Source organism: Bombus impatiens, unplaced genomic scaffold, assembly GCF_000188095.3.
Source record: "Bombus impatiens unplaced genomic scaffold, BIMP_2.2 scf_0102, whole genome shotgun sequence".
Classification (NCBI taxonomy): Eukaryota; Metazoa; Arthropoda; class Insecta; order Hymenoptera; family Apidae; genus Bombus; species Bombus impatiens.
Genome location: NT_176521.1, coordinates 2,502,524 through 2,520,598, shown reverse-complemented (window position 1 = coordinate 2,520,598; position 18,075 = coordinate 2,502,524). Strand labels below are relative to the sequence as shown.

Sequence of the window (18,075 nt, the reverse complement as noted above, 5' to 3'; positions counted from 1 at the left end):
GCCGGAGACATTCCGGTGCTATTACCCGCGCCACGTGGTCGTTTTACGTTCCTAGGAAGCCGCTCGACAAAAAATCGTGGTCGGTATCTCTGAAAAAAGGGAGGGAGAAAAAGAGGGGAAAAAAAGGAGAGTAAACGAAGACGACTAGGCTTAAATTATGGCGCACCCCTTTTCCTTTGGTTCCGTGAACACACGGCCCGTTCGCACGGGACCGAAGGATTAAGCTGATTTATCGCGGTAATAACGATAAGTGTTCGAAGACAACGCTTTTCTCGGCTCCGACGACTGCCACCAACGTAATTACCTCACGAACAGCTGTACGGATCGCGGCTGGGTTTTCAAACTGTGCCACCACCTTGCTCGATCTCTCCTGCGAGAATGTCACGCGAAATTGGCATCATTATCGCCGGTTTATCGCTATCGTTGTTGCTTGGATGCGACGAAAGCATTTTCTCCGCGGGGCTGGAAAACCGTTTAAAGGGAATTTAGAACGAATACCCCTCGTTGAATCTTTAGGGCGGAACGGAGTAATCAGGGGTTAAGAATCGTTTCTTAGGCAGACAATGGCGATCCGTTAAAGTTCTCGAGCGGAGTAGAACATTCTGCGGATTCGGGAATTTTTGAGGTTCACCCTTTATTTTACGTTTGGGTTGCAATCAGAGGGAAATTTTGAAATCGTAGAGCAGATAATATATTTCACTTTGGATCAATATTCTACTTGTGTATGCACTGTTAAGAGAAGATTATTTTAGAATACGACAATTGCTAAGAATATTTATTCAGAAGATTGATTATTCGATGCTCATAGCTAATATGTCAATTTATTTCATTTGCTGTATAACTTTAACTATGGAAGATTACAGGAGAAAAACATATCTTTATAGAAAAACAATTTTGAAATTCAACACGTTATTAATCAATCTCATGTTATCAATATCTCTCTTTTTATCTGATTTTTCTATCTTTGGATTTAACAAGTTTTCTTCCCAACTATGTTTAGACATCTAACAATTATTATATTTTTCCCGTGCGATCCTTATACGTTTGTTATGTTCTAATATGACATATGCTATATTTAATTGAAATGCGAAATTATTAATTGACAGTAGTGTTTGTTATATACTATTACTCCATTTGACACACTCTAGTGACGCGAATTTCATTAGAATTGAAACGCCTAGGGAAAACAATTTGGCCTTTGCTGCACATTTACAACCGCATTTTGCGGCCTGGCGAGCACAAAACGAGACGAGAAAAAATCTCGCATTCACCGGGACGCATTATCCGTGGAACGAAGTCAGACGAATTCGAGGCAGCGTGAGAGCTATTCAAAAATTTTTTTCACAGTGTCGCCTTAACTTTCAGCGATCTAGGCGGTGTGGCGGCTGAAATTTGCGCCCCGTTTGCATTCGTGTTTGTCATCTGTGGTTTACACACGGCATGGTCGGATTTCTCTCTGTCGAGAGAAAGAGGCAAAAAGGGAATAGCGGTGGGGCCGCTGTAAAAGCGAAAGGGGAGTCTGGCTTGGCTAAAGGAACGACAGAAAAATACAGAGAAAAATCGCGAGCATCACGCGAAATTCACGACGTCGCGACTGTCCGTCGCTTTGCCCTCGGATGCACGTGAAACCAACACGCCTTTTCGCCCCTTTAAACGCGTAAATTACACCAACGTTCAAAAGTACCTCAACATTTGCTTACTTTTATATAACACATGTATTTTAATTATAAAATTACTGACAGCTTGACCGATTTTATTTCTTGTGTTAAAGGTTGGTAATTGGTGTTAAATGTTACTTTTCGTTATTTATTCATCGTGAATTTGTACATACATTTTGGTCAAGCTTCAGTAGTGTTATTTCAAAACAAGTAGAAAGCATTGAAGTATAACAACTTGAAATAAGCAAACGGTGGTGTACATGTGAACAACTGTGTCGATGAATGTGAAATTATAACACCCTTGCCTATCCACAAGGTCTCTGGATTTCTATTATTTTTTTTAACAATCGGAGGTAAAAATGTAACCCGTTGCATGATGCGCGTGTACCGCACGAGCAGAACATAATTTTTTCGGCCGAAAGTAAGTCAGTAAATATGTCGGTATACGGTGCTTTCGCTTCCTATGACGACGTCCCCATTTCGGAAACTTGAGTTTGAAAATCTGGTGAATATGCAGATCCTCTGGCAAATGTGTTTCGGTTTTCCATTTCAGGCGATGGAGTGTATGCATCGTATTTGCATAGGAGCGTGTAAATTATTTTCGAAAGTACGGATATGCATTGCATCAAGAAGCGTATAATAATGATTGTTTCGTCTTTGTGATATATCATACAATGAAGCTAAAGAAACAGAGTGTATAATCGCCATAAAGCTATGAATAATACTCTGTTTCTTTTAGCTTAAGTGTTAAACGATATTTTGTATTTTTTTAGTATAAAGGTAGAGTGTCTGCGAATAAGTTTAATGCCTTCCGGTATTTTATAAACGTTATATCCTACAAATTAATTATTTTTGTTATAACAAACAGTAAATAAGAATTACTACAAGCAGAATTCTTAAAAATATATTGTAATGATTTATAACGAAAAAACAATAATAGCTAGTAATATGTCGTTTATATATAGATACTATTTCTATTCGCCAACAGATCTTTATAAATATATTTTTTCTTTACAAATACGATATTCATACATAATATACCCGTAAATTGAACCGCTATAAAGGCACTAAAAATACGCTCACAGCGTGACTTAGAAACTTTACTGCATATATAGGAAGAAGACATATTATTCACGTGGTATTTCTCAGGGATTGTAATCTTCTTGTGATTTTAAAGCAACTTCTCGCCGATGTGAAACTGTCACGAAATACCCTGCAGTTTGCGGGTTTATTGCTCATACGTTGACTACATATCTAGGAAAACACGCGATCTCTAATCTAATACTTTGGGTTTAATACACTTACTAACGTCAACGTGTGTTGCTTTTTCCAATGTAGAAAGGCAAAATGAAGTAAAAAAAGAAAAGAAGAAAATAAGAAGGTAAGAAAGAGGGAGGAACTGATGCTTTCATTGAATCAGGTAGGTATCTTTTTTTTTATGTTTCTCTGTGCCAATACACGGGATAAATAGGAAAAGCCACGCCGTGCTGTCTTGAATCACTAAACGTACTCTTACGGTATTGGAATTTCTTTAAAACAGCGTTTCATTGAACGCGGTAGTGCGGATTCTTTTCAAGGCTGCGAGCACCACGAGCAAAATCTGTGAATGTCACGAAATGAAGATCAGCACGTGTCAAAGAGAGTCTATCGGTGTAACGCTTAGATCATGAAATTCATTGGATAACCATACAGCTGTGTACGTCTAGAAACAGGATTTTTATAATTAAAATTTCAATAGGCAGATAAAAATTAAAATACGTCGGTGAGAAATTATCAGAGACCGAAATTTGAACAGTCGCAATAGATGCCTATTATGTTCGCTCTATTTGATTCAAATCCTCGAGACTTTTAGAGTGACACAAAAGTTTAAGATCGTCTTAAAGAGGAAAAATAAGAATATGGTGAGAACTTATGGCGATAGCGTTGGATTTAATTCGTGTAACCGGCTTATAACTTGTGGGATTTAGTATCTTTATTATTATGAACTAATTATGAATTATTGAACATTTTAAATGAGTTTTTAATTGTCTGTAGTGACTTATCATTGTATCTATATTATTACAATTTAGTTTTTCATTAACATTCAAGTACGTAATTCCCCATAATTATCAGAATTCTTTTCTTTTTCACGAAAGTAATTTTAACCTGTATGAAGACTACTTTTTTACACTACTTTAGACATTATAAATCGTCAAAGAAATTAGAGTTACGATACATTATTTTCTTATACTATTACCAAAGTTACAGTCTCTAAGAAACTTTCAACTTTTGTATTTCTTTGATTAATTTAGTTTCGTTCACCATCAAATCGACTGCATTTAATTTCAATGTATATACTGAGTACGATGTTCTAACGGCACATATTTCTCCATTTCTCCATTTTTACATATAAATTGCTCTCAATTGCCGGCTTGATAATGGATGATAGAGCTGGACTTTCCTCATTACCATTTTCGTTTCCGAAAATATTTAGTATCTGTTCTACCGAACGTTTAACTCGCACACAATCTGTCGCTGTAGTATCTTTATTTTTATTCGGAAGAAAGAGTATTTCAGCTTGATAAATAAATAGTCAAGGGAACAAAAGAAAGAGAAAGGAGAGACAAAAAATAGCGTGCCTTTCCAAAACACGTCGGTGGATGAGGATTTACATTCGAACCACGTAAATGCTCGAAAACCTTTGTACTATAATCCCGCACGCGCTATGGATAACGGTTGTGGGGATGGGAAAATGGTAGAGGGGACGAGGTTCAACGAGAAGCCGAATCGATTCGCGGCCATCGACAACTTCCGGTCTGTCGATCGGAAAACGAAACGGGTCGTTCTTCACGTACCATGGTTTTCGTCCAGAAATTGTCACTCTGACCTCTTTTTATGAGAATCAACTTGCTATATCCATATCGCATAACGCTCATTCTTTTCTTCTGATAGCTGAACGGTTCTCTTTTTTATCGATGTATCATCGAAGCAAATGTAAATTATCTTTTTATTTTATGCATTGGTTTGTATTGGATGCAATGATTTATATTAATAGGTGATGTTAGATAAATTTATTTAAGCGAATACATTTTCCAACGTGATTTTCAGCACATTTTTTTTAATATGAATGATAAATGAAGAAGACGTATTATTTAATAACTATAGTGCTATTTTAATAATGTTTACACTATGAAGAGTATATTTCTCAGTACTTAATGTTGCTATTGGAGATACGTAGATATACATAGCTATGTTTATTGTGATAGTTGGTAGGTGTTAGCATATTATAATTAATTTTGATAATTATAAATATGATGTTTTATTTATACCATGTAACAAATCTGAAATACGTTATATTTCATATGACATTTTTCAGTAGAATATATTAAAAATTTCGCCGAGTGTTTCCTTTTAATTACGATTTTATCGAATGTCTGTGATAATTAAGTTTCAATAAATTTTTGTCGCTCGTTATATAATATCTCGAACAAACAAAAATGTATATTTAAAAGAGTATATACCACAACGCATATACTTTAAAATAGCTTTTAATTTTAACCTGAAATTTGCATTTTACAGCGATATTCATATAATTTTCAAAGTGATGATCCAACGTATTTTACACGTATTAATTTCCGCACGAAACCATATTCAAAGCACGTAATCGAGTCGTATGAATAAATTAAGTGGCATAAATGAAATAAAGCATTAAACGAGTAAATTATATGACGTTAAATGAAAACTAAACGGGGTACGTAATCGATAAACGTATAATTTGAGACGCGTTTCTATCTCAATCATGTATACACTTAAATACACCCAAATTTTTTCTACATATCGTTTGTAAGTCACAGTCGTATGCATCTCATAAACCGACGCTCGAATGGCAGAAAGATTTTTTTGATCACGATATACGTGATAACTCAATTAACGGGGGAACAGTAGGAAGGAACGTTCAACGGCAAGTAAATTATAGCGACGCATTGGAAGTGGCGTTGAATATTGATATTCGAATTATAAGTCGGCAGATATTCACCGTCTCGTGTTTCGAACATTTAGTTCCATCCGAGTGATTCGTGGCGGGACGACTTGCTAGCTTGGGAACCACATTCGCGCACCCATCTGCACACATCCATCCGGATCACATATAAAGTGCATGGTATATATGTTATGTTCATACGTGTGTGTGGAAGTTGTGCAGTTACATTCGATGGAGTGTTAAAGTTTAAGGGACGATATTCATCCTGATAGCAATTCGCGCGTTCTGGACCGGAAGCTCTCGCTTTCTCCCAGTGCTGGCCGACCTTCCGGGGCCACGACAGCTGAAATTAATTTCAGCCGATTCAATTAAAGCTTGGACGGCGAGCCTTCCGCAAAATTCGAGACGAAGTAGAGGGAGCGATACGTTGGACACTTAACTGGAATCAGAGGAAAAGCAAAGCTCCAGAAAGCTTCCTCGATCGATTTCCCTCGGTTCTCGGTTTCTCGCGGTGCGCGCGGATGTACAAACACGTTTGCTCGCTTTGAAATCCTCCACGGGCGGGGCTCGATATTCTTTTCAATTAAATTTGTGCCAGAACACCCCCCCCCCTCTTCTTTTGCTTCGTTTTACATTCACTTCTTGCGTGTAATTAAATCTTCTTTCCATTAGTGACGAAATTACACAGATCTTTGAATATACCAAATTTAATTGTACTCATCCGGTTATGTTTATGGGTTTCATTTGCAATCTGTTTTTCTTCCTTTCTTCTTCTCCTTTTTTTGAAAGTAAGAAAGTGTGTAATTGAGGACGCACGATTGGTTCTTTGCTGGCGAAAGTGGCAAATAATTTCGTTAGATGCAATCACCTGGGGAAATGGGATTTTTATCTTCGAACGTTTTCTTTACTGATTACCCTGGATAGGAAAACAACACGCATCCATTCGGTTTTTGTTTCTTCGAGTCCGTAATGTTTATAGAGAATTGTTTCTCTTGACCGTTCCGTTTATTTCCTAAATGCTACGCAAATTGGTTTAGCTGTTATAGTTCAGTACTACTTTTATTATACAACCCTTCTCTGGTAATATTTTCTTATCGTGTAATTTGAAAATATTTCAAATCTATTAATATACTTCATATGCTTCTAGTATAGAAGGTATATATGTAAATGTTCGTTTAAAAAGATTACATTTTTCCATTTTTCTACTCTATAAACTATTCAAAAGAAAATAAGCAATAAGTAACTCAAGAACAGAAGCAAAGAGAAGTGGCTCTTTAATTAACATTTTGACAGAAACATTTTTAGTATAGAGATTATTCCTGTGGAATTTTTCGGTATAATGTACATTGTAGGAAGGATAAATTTCAAAGAAAAACGAAAACATCTTTTTCTTGGTTCATTACATATGTGGTGCATTTCCTCTTTCCATATGAACTTAACATCATTTTACTGTTATCTTGAAAGTGACGGTCACACTGCAGTCATTTCACCTTAAAATAATCGCTTTTCTATTTAAGTTCTTTTACTTTTAGTGTTTTTCCCTGCATGCGCCGGTAAAAGTGAAAGAAATACTGTAGTTGTTACCTTTTTATTTATTATTGTGTATTACTTATTTTAGTACACTTACATGGTATTCTTCTTGTTAATTCTACATGTCAAATACACCTACTCCAATCGTTCTCCAATACATCCTAAAAACTGAATTTCCAAATTTTAGATAACTCTTTATAAATTAATCTTTTAAGTTTAGATTTTATAATTAAAAGGCAAAAGCGGATGAGTAAAAATTTAAAATACGATAATGTATATGATATTTTCTATCCTGTGGGGTAAAATTGCAAAAAAAGAGGTTTCGTTCTATTATTAAATTCAGCAGTTTATTCAAACTTCCACATTATATTTTTTTTTATTTCATGTTGACTGAAATATATGAAACCCGTGAAATACGGTTTTGATTACACAATTAATTTATAAATTAAAAAGTTATTGTCCTAGTACAGGATTCATCTGATTGTGTGTAGTACAATTTATATACATGTACGAAAGTTAAATTTATCAAACATAGTAACAATATTTCTATATATACACGTATAAATTTTCTACCCATGTATTGATAGAATGGAAACTCTTTAAATACTATTTCAACTTGGGTATATTTATTCGTTATAGAACAAAGAAAAGCACGTAACATCGCGTTAATGAATGATCATTTTTTGCGAACCGACCGTGTTTCGTTTTGTTCTGTCACGTAAATGAAAAATTCCACGCTCCTGAATACTTGTCGTCGCACAAAATTTTCTGTATTCGTTTATATTCTCGATATATCGCGAGGCAAAATTACAGATTCTGTCATTACTTTCCAAACAGTATTCAACGGTTCGCTGATTTGATGCGCTTCCCAATTTTAATTGCGTTCGCCAACTGAGTCCGGGGAGTACAGAAACGAATGTAAATGTGTCCGGCGTGAACTTCAATCGAACTTGGCGGTGATTGTGTTAAACCCGTATAATTTTTTAATTGATTTAAATTTGAAAGATACGCGAAAACTCTGCGTTTGCACTCAATTATTTCGTAACAAGGGTTCATCGACTGATCTTTAAATTATATTACTAGCATTAAATCGTAAAAAGCATTATGAAAATAATACGAATAATATTTTCATAATAACATTTATTACTCTCTCTTTCGAGGATGAATAACGATAAAGATTTCATTTGTTTTATGTTTTTAAAAACGTTTTAGATTGAATTATGGCATTATTATATAAGACATATTGGACAACAAATTATCGGTCTTCCTTACATTTTTATTTGCTTACGATCGTCTCAAGCAACAATTCTTCTAAGCCATAACATAAAACACAGACTCGTTTTATTGTTTCCTCGTCAATATGTTTTCCGTGCGCAGTATTACGAGCAGCGTGTTGGACTCGCAATCTTAAAGTTTTATTTACAACCATCTTTATTACCTTGTTGACAGTGATTAAGGTAACAATCTGCTTTCTTTAAGTTCAAGAACTTCTGTTTTCGTTCGTACTATTTCATTATATTCCACATTAAATATCTTTGCTGTTGTAAATTACATCATGCTAAATGCTGTGTTCAAAACAACTTCATATATTTGAAAATTTTTATAATCTAATCCAATATGTTATAATCTAACTCTTTTACTTATAGAATGACATAGTAAGCAGACTACGGACGTGTCTAACCAAATTTATATTTCTCTAAACGTAACAAAAAAAGAGAAATGGAACGTAAACAATTAATTTAATTTTAAGGGTTAATTTCACTCTTTAAATTCTATAACCATTACTTTACATTAATGTCATATATTATTACTAATTTATATTTTCCATAAATTCATCGACAACCGTAGACTAATAACAAAAAATATTCAAATAATACAAATGTAATCATTCATGCCTCTCTCAGCCTTTCAAACATGAATGTTTTCATGATTACAATTAATCAACATCGAATCCCAATCGATTTTAATCGTACGAGTTACGATTACATTTTCCAAGCTCTTCTCTCATCGCGTACTATGGCAAACTAAAAACTGGCTTGCTTTTCATAGGGTGAAATAAACAGGAACGCACGTAGCGCGATCGCTTCGAAATGTAACGAACTCTTTGTTCTAGGCGAACCCCTTACGGGTCGGTGGAGTAAATTGTTCCGATGGGCAACCGGCACGGCGCGGTTCGACGGCTTCTCTAAATACAAGGAGCAACGATAAACGTTTTCCGCGACGCGTCCCGCCGGTTACGTGTTTTCCCTCAAAAACACAGGAATATAAATTCCATGCGCGCCAGTTTGCGAAGTCCAGCGTTGCAATGCGCATGCTATCCGCACCCATATTGATTTGCTCTCTCTCCGCGAATACGGACAGAAGTTTAAAGAGTATTCTAACCTGGGCCGCGTGTACACACACGTAAGTGTGTGTATCCTCGAGTTTCTCCTCTTGCCTCTGGCCGCACTTTTACCGGCCGTGACGTGCGCGGATGTGCGTCGAGCAATTTACGCCTACTCGGAGCGCCGCTGCTAATTCGGTCTACTTCCACAGGCTCTTTTTATTTCGCGCCCTACTGAAGACCGTCGAGCGCTGCCTGAAAATTAGAGGAGCGTTATATCGCATGCTCCCTCGCCCTCCGCGTATATCTTGCTGCCGGATTTTAGTCCCAGATTTCAATTAAGGATGTTCTACCCATTCTCTGTGTATTCGATCGGCTCGAGAAAAGTAATTTAGAATGAAAGAAAGTCGCGTAACATGACTAGGTTCCGCGCTTGTCTTGGACCTGTTAAAGTATTCTCATTAATCTCGATCAGATTATTGTGGCTGTATGTAATATTATCTTGTATTTAGTTTTTCAATTCAAAGAATATCAATATAGATACGATTAGTATTAATGAACAGGAAAGAATTTTATTTCATGGTACCGGTACCAGGTCGTACACGGAAAAATGGTATTAGATAGAATAAAGGAGTGTAATTCCGAATTATATATGTCATTCATTTTATTCTGTAGGATTAATACGGACAAATTTTCATTTACTTTAACAAAATTTTTATCTTTAAAATTACATATACGAGCAAAATATTTATGACGCTCCCGAACATAATTTGTATGGTAGTGTTTTAAATATTTACGCTTGCTGTGCAAATTTATATTTTTATATCTACCACATTATGACTTTTCAATTCTTTTTACATTTAAGCCTGCTTGTAATAATCATGATATCAATATAAAAGATTCATTAAATTATTAAAATTTTTGTAATAGCTAAATAACACAAAGAACACGAGTTAAATATTCTGAATTTTTATTTATTTTGCTTATTCGAATAATAGCAAGCTATGCTTTATTCACAGAGCTAAGGTCCAATAAGTAATAGTCTAAATGGCCGTTGTTAAGATATTGCATAGTATATAGCACAGGAAATGGTTACAGAGAGAAAAGATTGCTTGGGCAAAATGATCCTCTACGATGACTTCGTTTAGCTGATTTAAATCTTTTAATCTCCTTGTCTAGTATAATTAACGGGGTGGTATCTAATTAATTAATCCAGACATAAGAGAATAATTAGCAAGTCCTATATAGCGGATTTACATTCATGCAAGGAACGATTATTTATAACTCCATATGCTCGCACTATTTCAGTGTTTTACTTCTTAATTTATATTTTCAACGATATCATTTTTTTGTTATTTATGAACGAGCATAATTATTTAATATTATATGGACTTATGATTTAAGTCGCCATATAAAATGGAGCTTTATCTTGTCTTATATGAATTAATTGATATAATTTTTCATTTTATATAAAAAATTATTAAAGTATTCATGTACTTAATTATGAGTTCTCACTTGTATCTTACACTCTGTATTCTACTTTTGAAATGGGAAAAACGAAATGCTTTTACAGTGAACAGTACAATAAAATTAGTATTTCTTTTACGCACGGAAATTAACTTAATAACAGAGCATTTATATTCTTTCTCTGTAGTCTCAATTAAAAAAACGTGTGCTTGGGTTTCGAAATAAGTCGGCAAAGATCTATTTTCGTTCCATCTCGTCGACGAGATTAGAGCCAGATTTTTCTTTCGGACTGTTGTCCTTTAATTTGCGAGAAACGTAAAATATCATCAGTTCGGATTACATAAGTTCACAGCGAGTTTCAACCGTCACCATTCAAGGAGTACCTGCTGTGGAGAACTCGCTGAAATTGTTCTTTATTTCCCCATCGCTACAGGAGATTTTTTTCTTATATCATGCAGTTTGTTATCGTTTAATGGAGACGACATAATCGCGTTTGCATAACAGATCCCTTCTGCAAGTTTTATTTGCATTAACCATCCGAAACGTTAGGAAACTCTCATTAACATTTGCCGAATGTTTTTAGTTTTTGGTTTTTATCTTTAACACTGTAACTAGTTTCGAGCGTAACTTTCAGTATTACAGTTTAGGTACATATACAAATTCACATCGTTATGGATACATATAAACAAAAATTTGTTCTATCTATTAAACATTATACATTTTTCTATATTATGTCTATTCTTGGATCTTTAGATTCCCCATAAATGTATAAAAATCGACAGCCTATTCATTAGTGATCGGTTATTTCCGCCAAGAATTAACAAAATATATTTATGGAAAGTTCAAAGATGCAAAAATAGATAGAATGCACATAATATCCAAAAATGTATAAAATATCTGATGTATTTATTATGATATTTAATGGATGAAACAAAACTCAATTGAGTTCCATCTTTTTAGTTTTATTCATAAAAGATATAAAATATGATATTACATAAATGCAAATTACAAATTATAAAAATATAAATTAATCCTAAATAAATGTGTTCTGAGCTGAAGATGGGTGTATTAATCATTGTAGAAATCAAAGAAAAAGTTCGTGATATCTCATTTCGTTCGGGCTGACTAGTCAGTTCCTAATCTACTTAGGCAAGGCGCTCTCTGTAATTGAACGGTTTGCGATAATAAGAAGACAGCTCCGACATTTAATTGTATTCAAGAAGAGGAAGAAAGGTATAAGTTTCATATTCGAGAGTCCAAAAGTTTATTACTACTAATATTAATTAATTATGGATTTATAGCGCGTTTGAAAAAATAATTCAACTTTGATCGATTTTGGGCTATTATTTATTAGTTTACTAAAAAGCGCAGTAGTACTACTACCTTTTTATTACAGTAGTTCTTCAGTTCTAAATTATTATCGCTTTTGTTGACAAATATAAATATGACACTGTTGTTACCATAATACATTAATCTTTGGTTCTTTTCCATAGATAATCGCATTGTTTATCTATGAATTTATTTTTTAGTTTCGCGGTCAGTCCCACAGCGGCAGTTTTGAAACTTGATAGAGAGCGATCGGTCGCGATCGAGGGAAGAGTAAAAATAAAAATATCTACGGAGGGAAGTGAGAGGGAAGCGTATTGAGCGTTCGGTACCAGGTAGGAAGTGAAGTTTTGAAATGTTTTCCCTATCGGTGGACGTTTTATAAGGAAAGTTTTCGCGGTGGTGCCCTGTGGGGAAAGTTTATCATTTAGGACAAAGGTTTGCGTCGGGTGGCGACTTTCCCGGCCGGAGGAGGGACGATGAAAGCAGAGCACTAGAAGGGTCGAACTGAAACGTCACCAGCCACCTCAGTTTAAAGGGTGAAAAAGCAAAAACCTAGGTAGTAAGATGAAGTTAGAGAGAAAATGAAAATGGGATATGTAGATAGATAGTTGCATGAATATGAGTTACTCAGTAACAAGTTAATTATGTAGAATATCACTTTCTACAGATTTCTACATTGATTCATTTTCTACATTTTGTTGAATTTCACCAATGTATCCAAGTATCTATAAATGTTCATACATTTATAAGAAAATTTGAGGATCTAAAAACATACAGAATACATATAACACACAAAATATCCAAAGTAAAGTACTTTTTATAATATTCAGCGTGTAAAACAAATCTCGATTTTATTTTTTTTTCTTTAATAATAACCATCTCCTTTTTATTTCACTTTTTCGTTCCATCTTTTAAATAAGGAAAAAGAATTGCATAAAAATTTGCTCTCTATTTATGAGCATAGAGTAAAGAAATAAATGTATGAACGAATAAATAGGTAAATATCTGGAAAGGAAGAGAGAGGGGGAGAGAGAGAGAGAGGGAAAGGGAGAGGGAGATGTTGAAATATCGATGCACGATTTAGAAATCTTGTAGTAAGATGGAAAGTCGTCCGCCCCTTGTCTCTTTAAGGTTAGAGGTGGTCGTAGTCTTCCGAAAAAGTCTTTTAGGGGTGGACTGACTGAATGGGGATGAGGAGGCGGCGGGTCGTTACCAAAGGACCGCCATTCTTGCCAGCTGTATTTAAAGGAAAATTGTCCGTACGAACGTTCCCCAACCAACGTTCTTCGACCGTGGAGTTCCTGAGCGAGCGAAATGCGGTGACTCGAGGAATCTTCCGGAACAGACCTGCCCGCAGAAGGGTTTCTTTCGCGAGTATACGGTAATACAGGTCACACACAGCTCGTACGTAGTTACACGAACTTTCCAGCACACTCTGGAATCGACTTCCAAACGGAGTCTTCTTCCTCAACCTATATTTCTTCTTCTATGTGGTACTTCTGAAACTCTGTGTCGACCTTTAAACCACTCCTCTGAGCGGACTGATGCTGCGGCATCGCGATCCCAAGAATACATCGTGCGAGAATAATCCTCCGTCGAGTTGCTTTTGCGCCTCCATTGTAATTCGCCCAGGCTCGCGTTTAGGCGTGCCTTTTTACCTTACGACTTTATCTCCAACTGCTCCCATACAGAAACCAGGACACTGACTTTTTCCAGACAGAGATATTCCAGAGGATGATCTCAAGTGAGCAGCCAATGATGTTGGGAAAAGGGTTTTAGAATGGTATGAACTGTAGTTTGAGTGGTTGATGGTAGTTTGTTTTTACTTGTACATTGTTTTAAGATGTTTTATTTAATGGATAGTTAGATGAATTGGACAAGATTGATGAAATTTGAAAGTTGTAATTTCATAAAGAAGGAATTCGAAATATCAAATCGACCATCAAGTTTTCAAAATCATTTTTTAGCTTTTCGTATCGGGAGAAACATTAATATATCAATTTGATTCTTATTCGATTTATATACTCATTATTTTAATTTGCAATTTAGTTATGAATTTAATAGTACACAAATTTTCTACGATTGAACAATGGGTTCAATGGTAACATATGATAGAAGAAGAAATATAAGCTTTTAGTCACATATTTTAGAAAAAATTATACTGTTGTAACTTCGTAAAATTTCTGTAATGAATTATATAAATTGGCCACATTAGTCTGTGTTAATCGTAGCGTTAGCATCGCGTGTGAAACGAAGCTTACAGCCACTCGTAGAAGTTCACAAGGCTATTCACAATCCTGTTTGGAGCGTACAATCGTTACAAATGAGCTGTCTATGATCATTTTCTATCGGTTGTCATTGGCTTCGTTTTATTTTCACGGTACAAAGCAACCTCAGAAAGCATAATTCTCTCGTCGGCGCAGTTTACTTCGTCATCCAACTGGGACTATTGCCGGTGTTCTTTTCATCGAGTCGGGTTTCAGCGTGAAATATCGATCCCCTTAGGGTTGCTTCACGCTCCATGCGTGAAAGTAAATTACGTAAAAGTAAAAAATGTTTTGTTTCCCTTTCGTTCGAAATGTGCGTATGTGAATGGCTCCCTCCTGTCTTCGAAACCAGATAAATGATTCTATAGGGTGTCGTGCGTTCTTTTTTTTCTCGCGCGTGTATGTACCAAAAAAGGGAGAATGGAGGAAAGAGCAATTTTAACCCCTACCTGTCGCAATGTGGCTCCTCGTCGTTCTATTTATAACGGTGAACTGTATATTGACAGTTAGGTTCTAAACCTCGTGCGAAAGTATTTTGATAATTTATATTGTTCATATTCAATACTTCTATACGTTATATATATATACACTATGCTCAAAATATCTGGATTATCTGGGAATATCTGTAGTATTATTATATCGATTAAAAAGTTTTATTTTTAGTTTTACAATTTTGTTTGCGAGTTTCCATAAATTGGTAGTTTAAATGTATATCTTATATTATATATTATATTAATAGTTGTATATTAATAATAATATATTACTAATTCATACAATTATTAAATGATATAATCTAAACTAAATAACAAGTACTGCACCAAAACCAGAATTGCAAAAAATTATGCATGACACGGCCAAGAAGAATAAAGGAAATGAAACAAAATTCTTATAAAATTTACTAGATATTATTATATGTAATTTAATCTACTATGATCCTTTGTTTGTTTAATTAATCTGTTCAAGTTTTCAGCGATATACAGGGTGGTTGGTAACTGGTGGTACAAGCGGAAAGGAGGTGATTCTACGCGAAAAAAGAAGTCGAAAATATAGAATAAAAATTTTTCGTTTGAAGCTTTGTTTTCGAGAAAATCGACTTTGAACTTTCGCTCGGTACGCGTGCGGTGCGTTCTAACGGATCTCACTGTAGATCGTTGTCTCGATGGAAGATTAAAAAAAAAAATTTTTTTTTTTAATTTTTTTTAAATTTTTATTCCATATTTTCGACTTCTTTTTTCGCGTAGAATCACTCCCTTTCCGCTTGTACCACCAGTTACCAACCACCCTGTATTTAATATTATCCAGATTTTTATAAGTTATTCTCCTTTATTAATACCACTTCTGTACATATTTGTTTAACATTATCAATATATTTTGTTGTACAATGTTGTATTTCTGAATGGTCAAAAAATTACGCGATAGAATGGACAAACGATTATAGAAAAACGCCAGTGAGTTGACAGTGAAAAATGTATGACGCGGAATTCGGAATTGGATGATGGTTCTTATTTGAAATTCTATGTATCAGGTACAAGGAATGATTCGCGCCGAATGCTTTCGCGAGAAAGATCTTTTATCCTTTACATTCCATTACCCATCCTTTGGTCCGTGTTGCTGGAAATTAATTCGTTTGTGGGCACGATTCAATTTAATCCGAGAAACGAGCAGCTTAATAGAATGAGCCGCGGTTGTCTAAGGTTCTGACTCGACCGATTCCTCTACTTCTCCTTGCTGCTTGGTGGACAATAAAGGATGATAATGCTCGTATGCATGAACGCCAAGCAGCAGAGCTTCGTTTTAATTCCTCAAGGGATACGAATTACTAATCAGAATCCCACTACACCGGCCAATTTGTCAGAGGCAGCATTCTTGTCGATGCTTACGTTATCGCATTGAAGCACGCCATCGATATATTTCGTCTCATTTGATCCTTACGGATGAATAATGAAGCATTTACTCGTTCGTGAAAAAAATCGACGAGTTGGTTTGAGAAACAAGCTGTGAAAGTTATAGTTTAAAAGTTTGGAATCAATTTTTAGTATTCACGGTTGAAAGAAAGATTGTTTTTCTGCTCGATCAACGACATATGTGACATACGATGAAGTATTATTTGAATTGGAAGTTTGAGTTAATGTAAACTAGTAATTAATTGTAATCTATCTGCTTCGCAATGATTATACTAATTTAAAATTCAATCTAAACGCTCAAAAATTCACTGATATTTTTTCCAATAAAGAGTATGGATTCTCTATTCATCAAATAAATGATTTCAGACATTCAAGCGGTAATATATTAATGAATTAATCCATATAAGTAATTTGATCTGAGTAAGAACGTTTTGAAAGATTGACCCGAAATAATTTTCATAAATCAATAATCTTTTCGAACATACAAAACGAATTTCTCGAACACGATCGTCGTCGATCGTTAATTCAATTTTATTTGGAATTTCGTCGGAACGAGCAGTTCATACCATAATTCTTCGTAATCGCTGTAATAACATTGTTTTCCAGGATTATATATCATTGACGGCGCATTACCGCAAAACTGTTGTTAATGAAAGGCGAATAAAATGATTACTACATATATAATAGTAGGCAATATTTCAGTTTGAATATGTTACGTTTATGCAGTGATGTAATGTAATAAAAATAATAAGTGTAACAATTTCAGATTAAATAACGTTTCACATTATTTATAAAACACACTTGGCACAGATTAAGAGTTGTTGAAAATAAAATGCGTTTTATTACAATATTTGATATTAAAGGGAATACTGGAAGGAATAAAATGTTACAATGTATATTAAAATTAAAAATTTACTATTCGATTTTTGATAACATAGATATTGATTTTTTCAATATACGTACATAATTTCAAGCTATGTACATTGTAGAAGTTTGTTTTCTAAATGTTTTTTACTTTTTCTCTATTTTATCGGAATGAAAAGATTTATATTATTCTACATCGATGTTCTTAATTATAAATCAAAATATCAGACACTAATTTTCATTTTTTATATCTAAAGTATTCAAAGTACCGTGAAGTACCAATACTTCATTAAGTAGTTATATCTATTTATACGTAAAATATTATATCTTTAAACAATTATATTTTCCAAGTAGATATTTCCGCATTTGTATCCTACATTACTTCCCAAAATTATTCACCGTACGAAAGAGGAAAAAGAGTCATTGATCGTATTGGCGATGCAGTCTCCAACTATCGAGCGAGCAATTTGGACGATTCCTTTTGGGAAGTGAAGGATTGCTACAAATATTCAATTTCATACACGTTGTCTTATGACGGCAAACCGATACAAAGGAGAAGATCCTTCTATCTGTACCGTTTTCAAACGCGTTTGACGAACACTGATATTGGCAGGTATGAAATAAACATCGTGAAGGCACAGTCTCGGCTGCCGAGTGAAGCCGGAGGAGAAATACAGCAAAATATCCAATCTGCGAAGGGATCTGTGCGTTATGGTCCATCGATTTTGTTATCCAAACATGGCGTCTCTCTTTCTCTCGGCCCGCGTTCCAACGC

At 34.8% G+C, this 18,075-nt stretch overlaps 1 protein-coding gene across 4 annotated transcripts in view; it reads left to right on the top strand.

The window, feature by feature from the left end:
• The window catches only part of LOC100749628 (autophagy-related protein 16-1), a 608,083-nt gene that overhangs the window by 90,651 nt on the left and 499,357 nt on the right, over positions 1 to 18,075 (top strand). Inside the window, exon 9 of one of the 4 annotated variants that reach the window (XM_033318637.1) lies at positions 9,260 to 9,660. The exons of the other annotated variants lie outside the window; for them this stretch is intronic. Within the exon in view, the coding sequence (XP_033174528.1) occupies positions 9,260 to 9,553 (294 nt within the window). The 3' untranslated portion in view covers positions 9,554 to 9,660. Of the gene's footprint in view, positions 1 to 9,259; positions 9,661 to 18,075 lie in introns of those variants that run through there. 4 annotated transcript variants of the gene reach the window in all.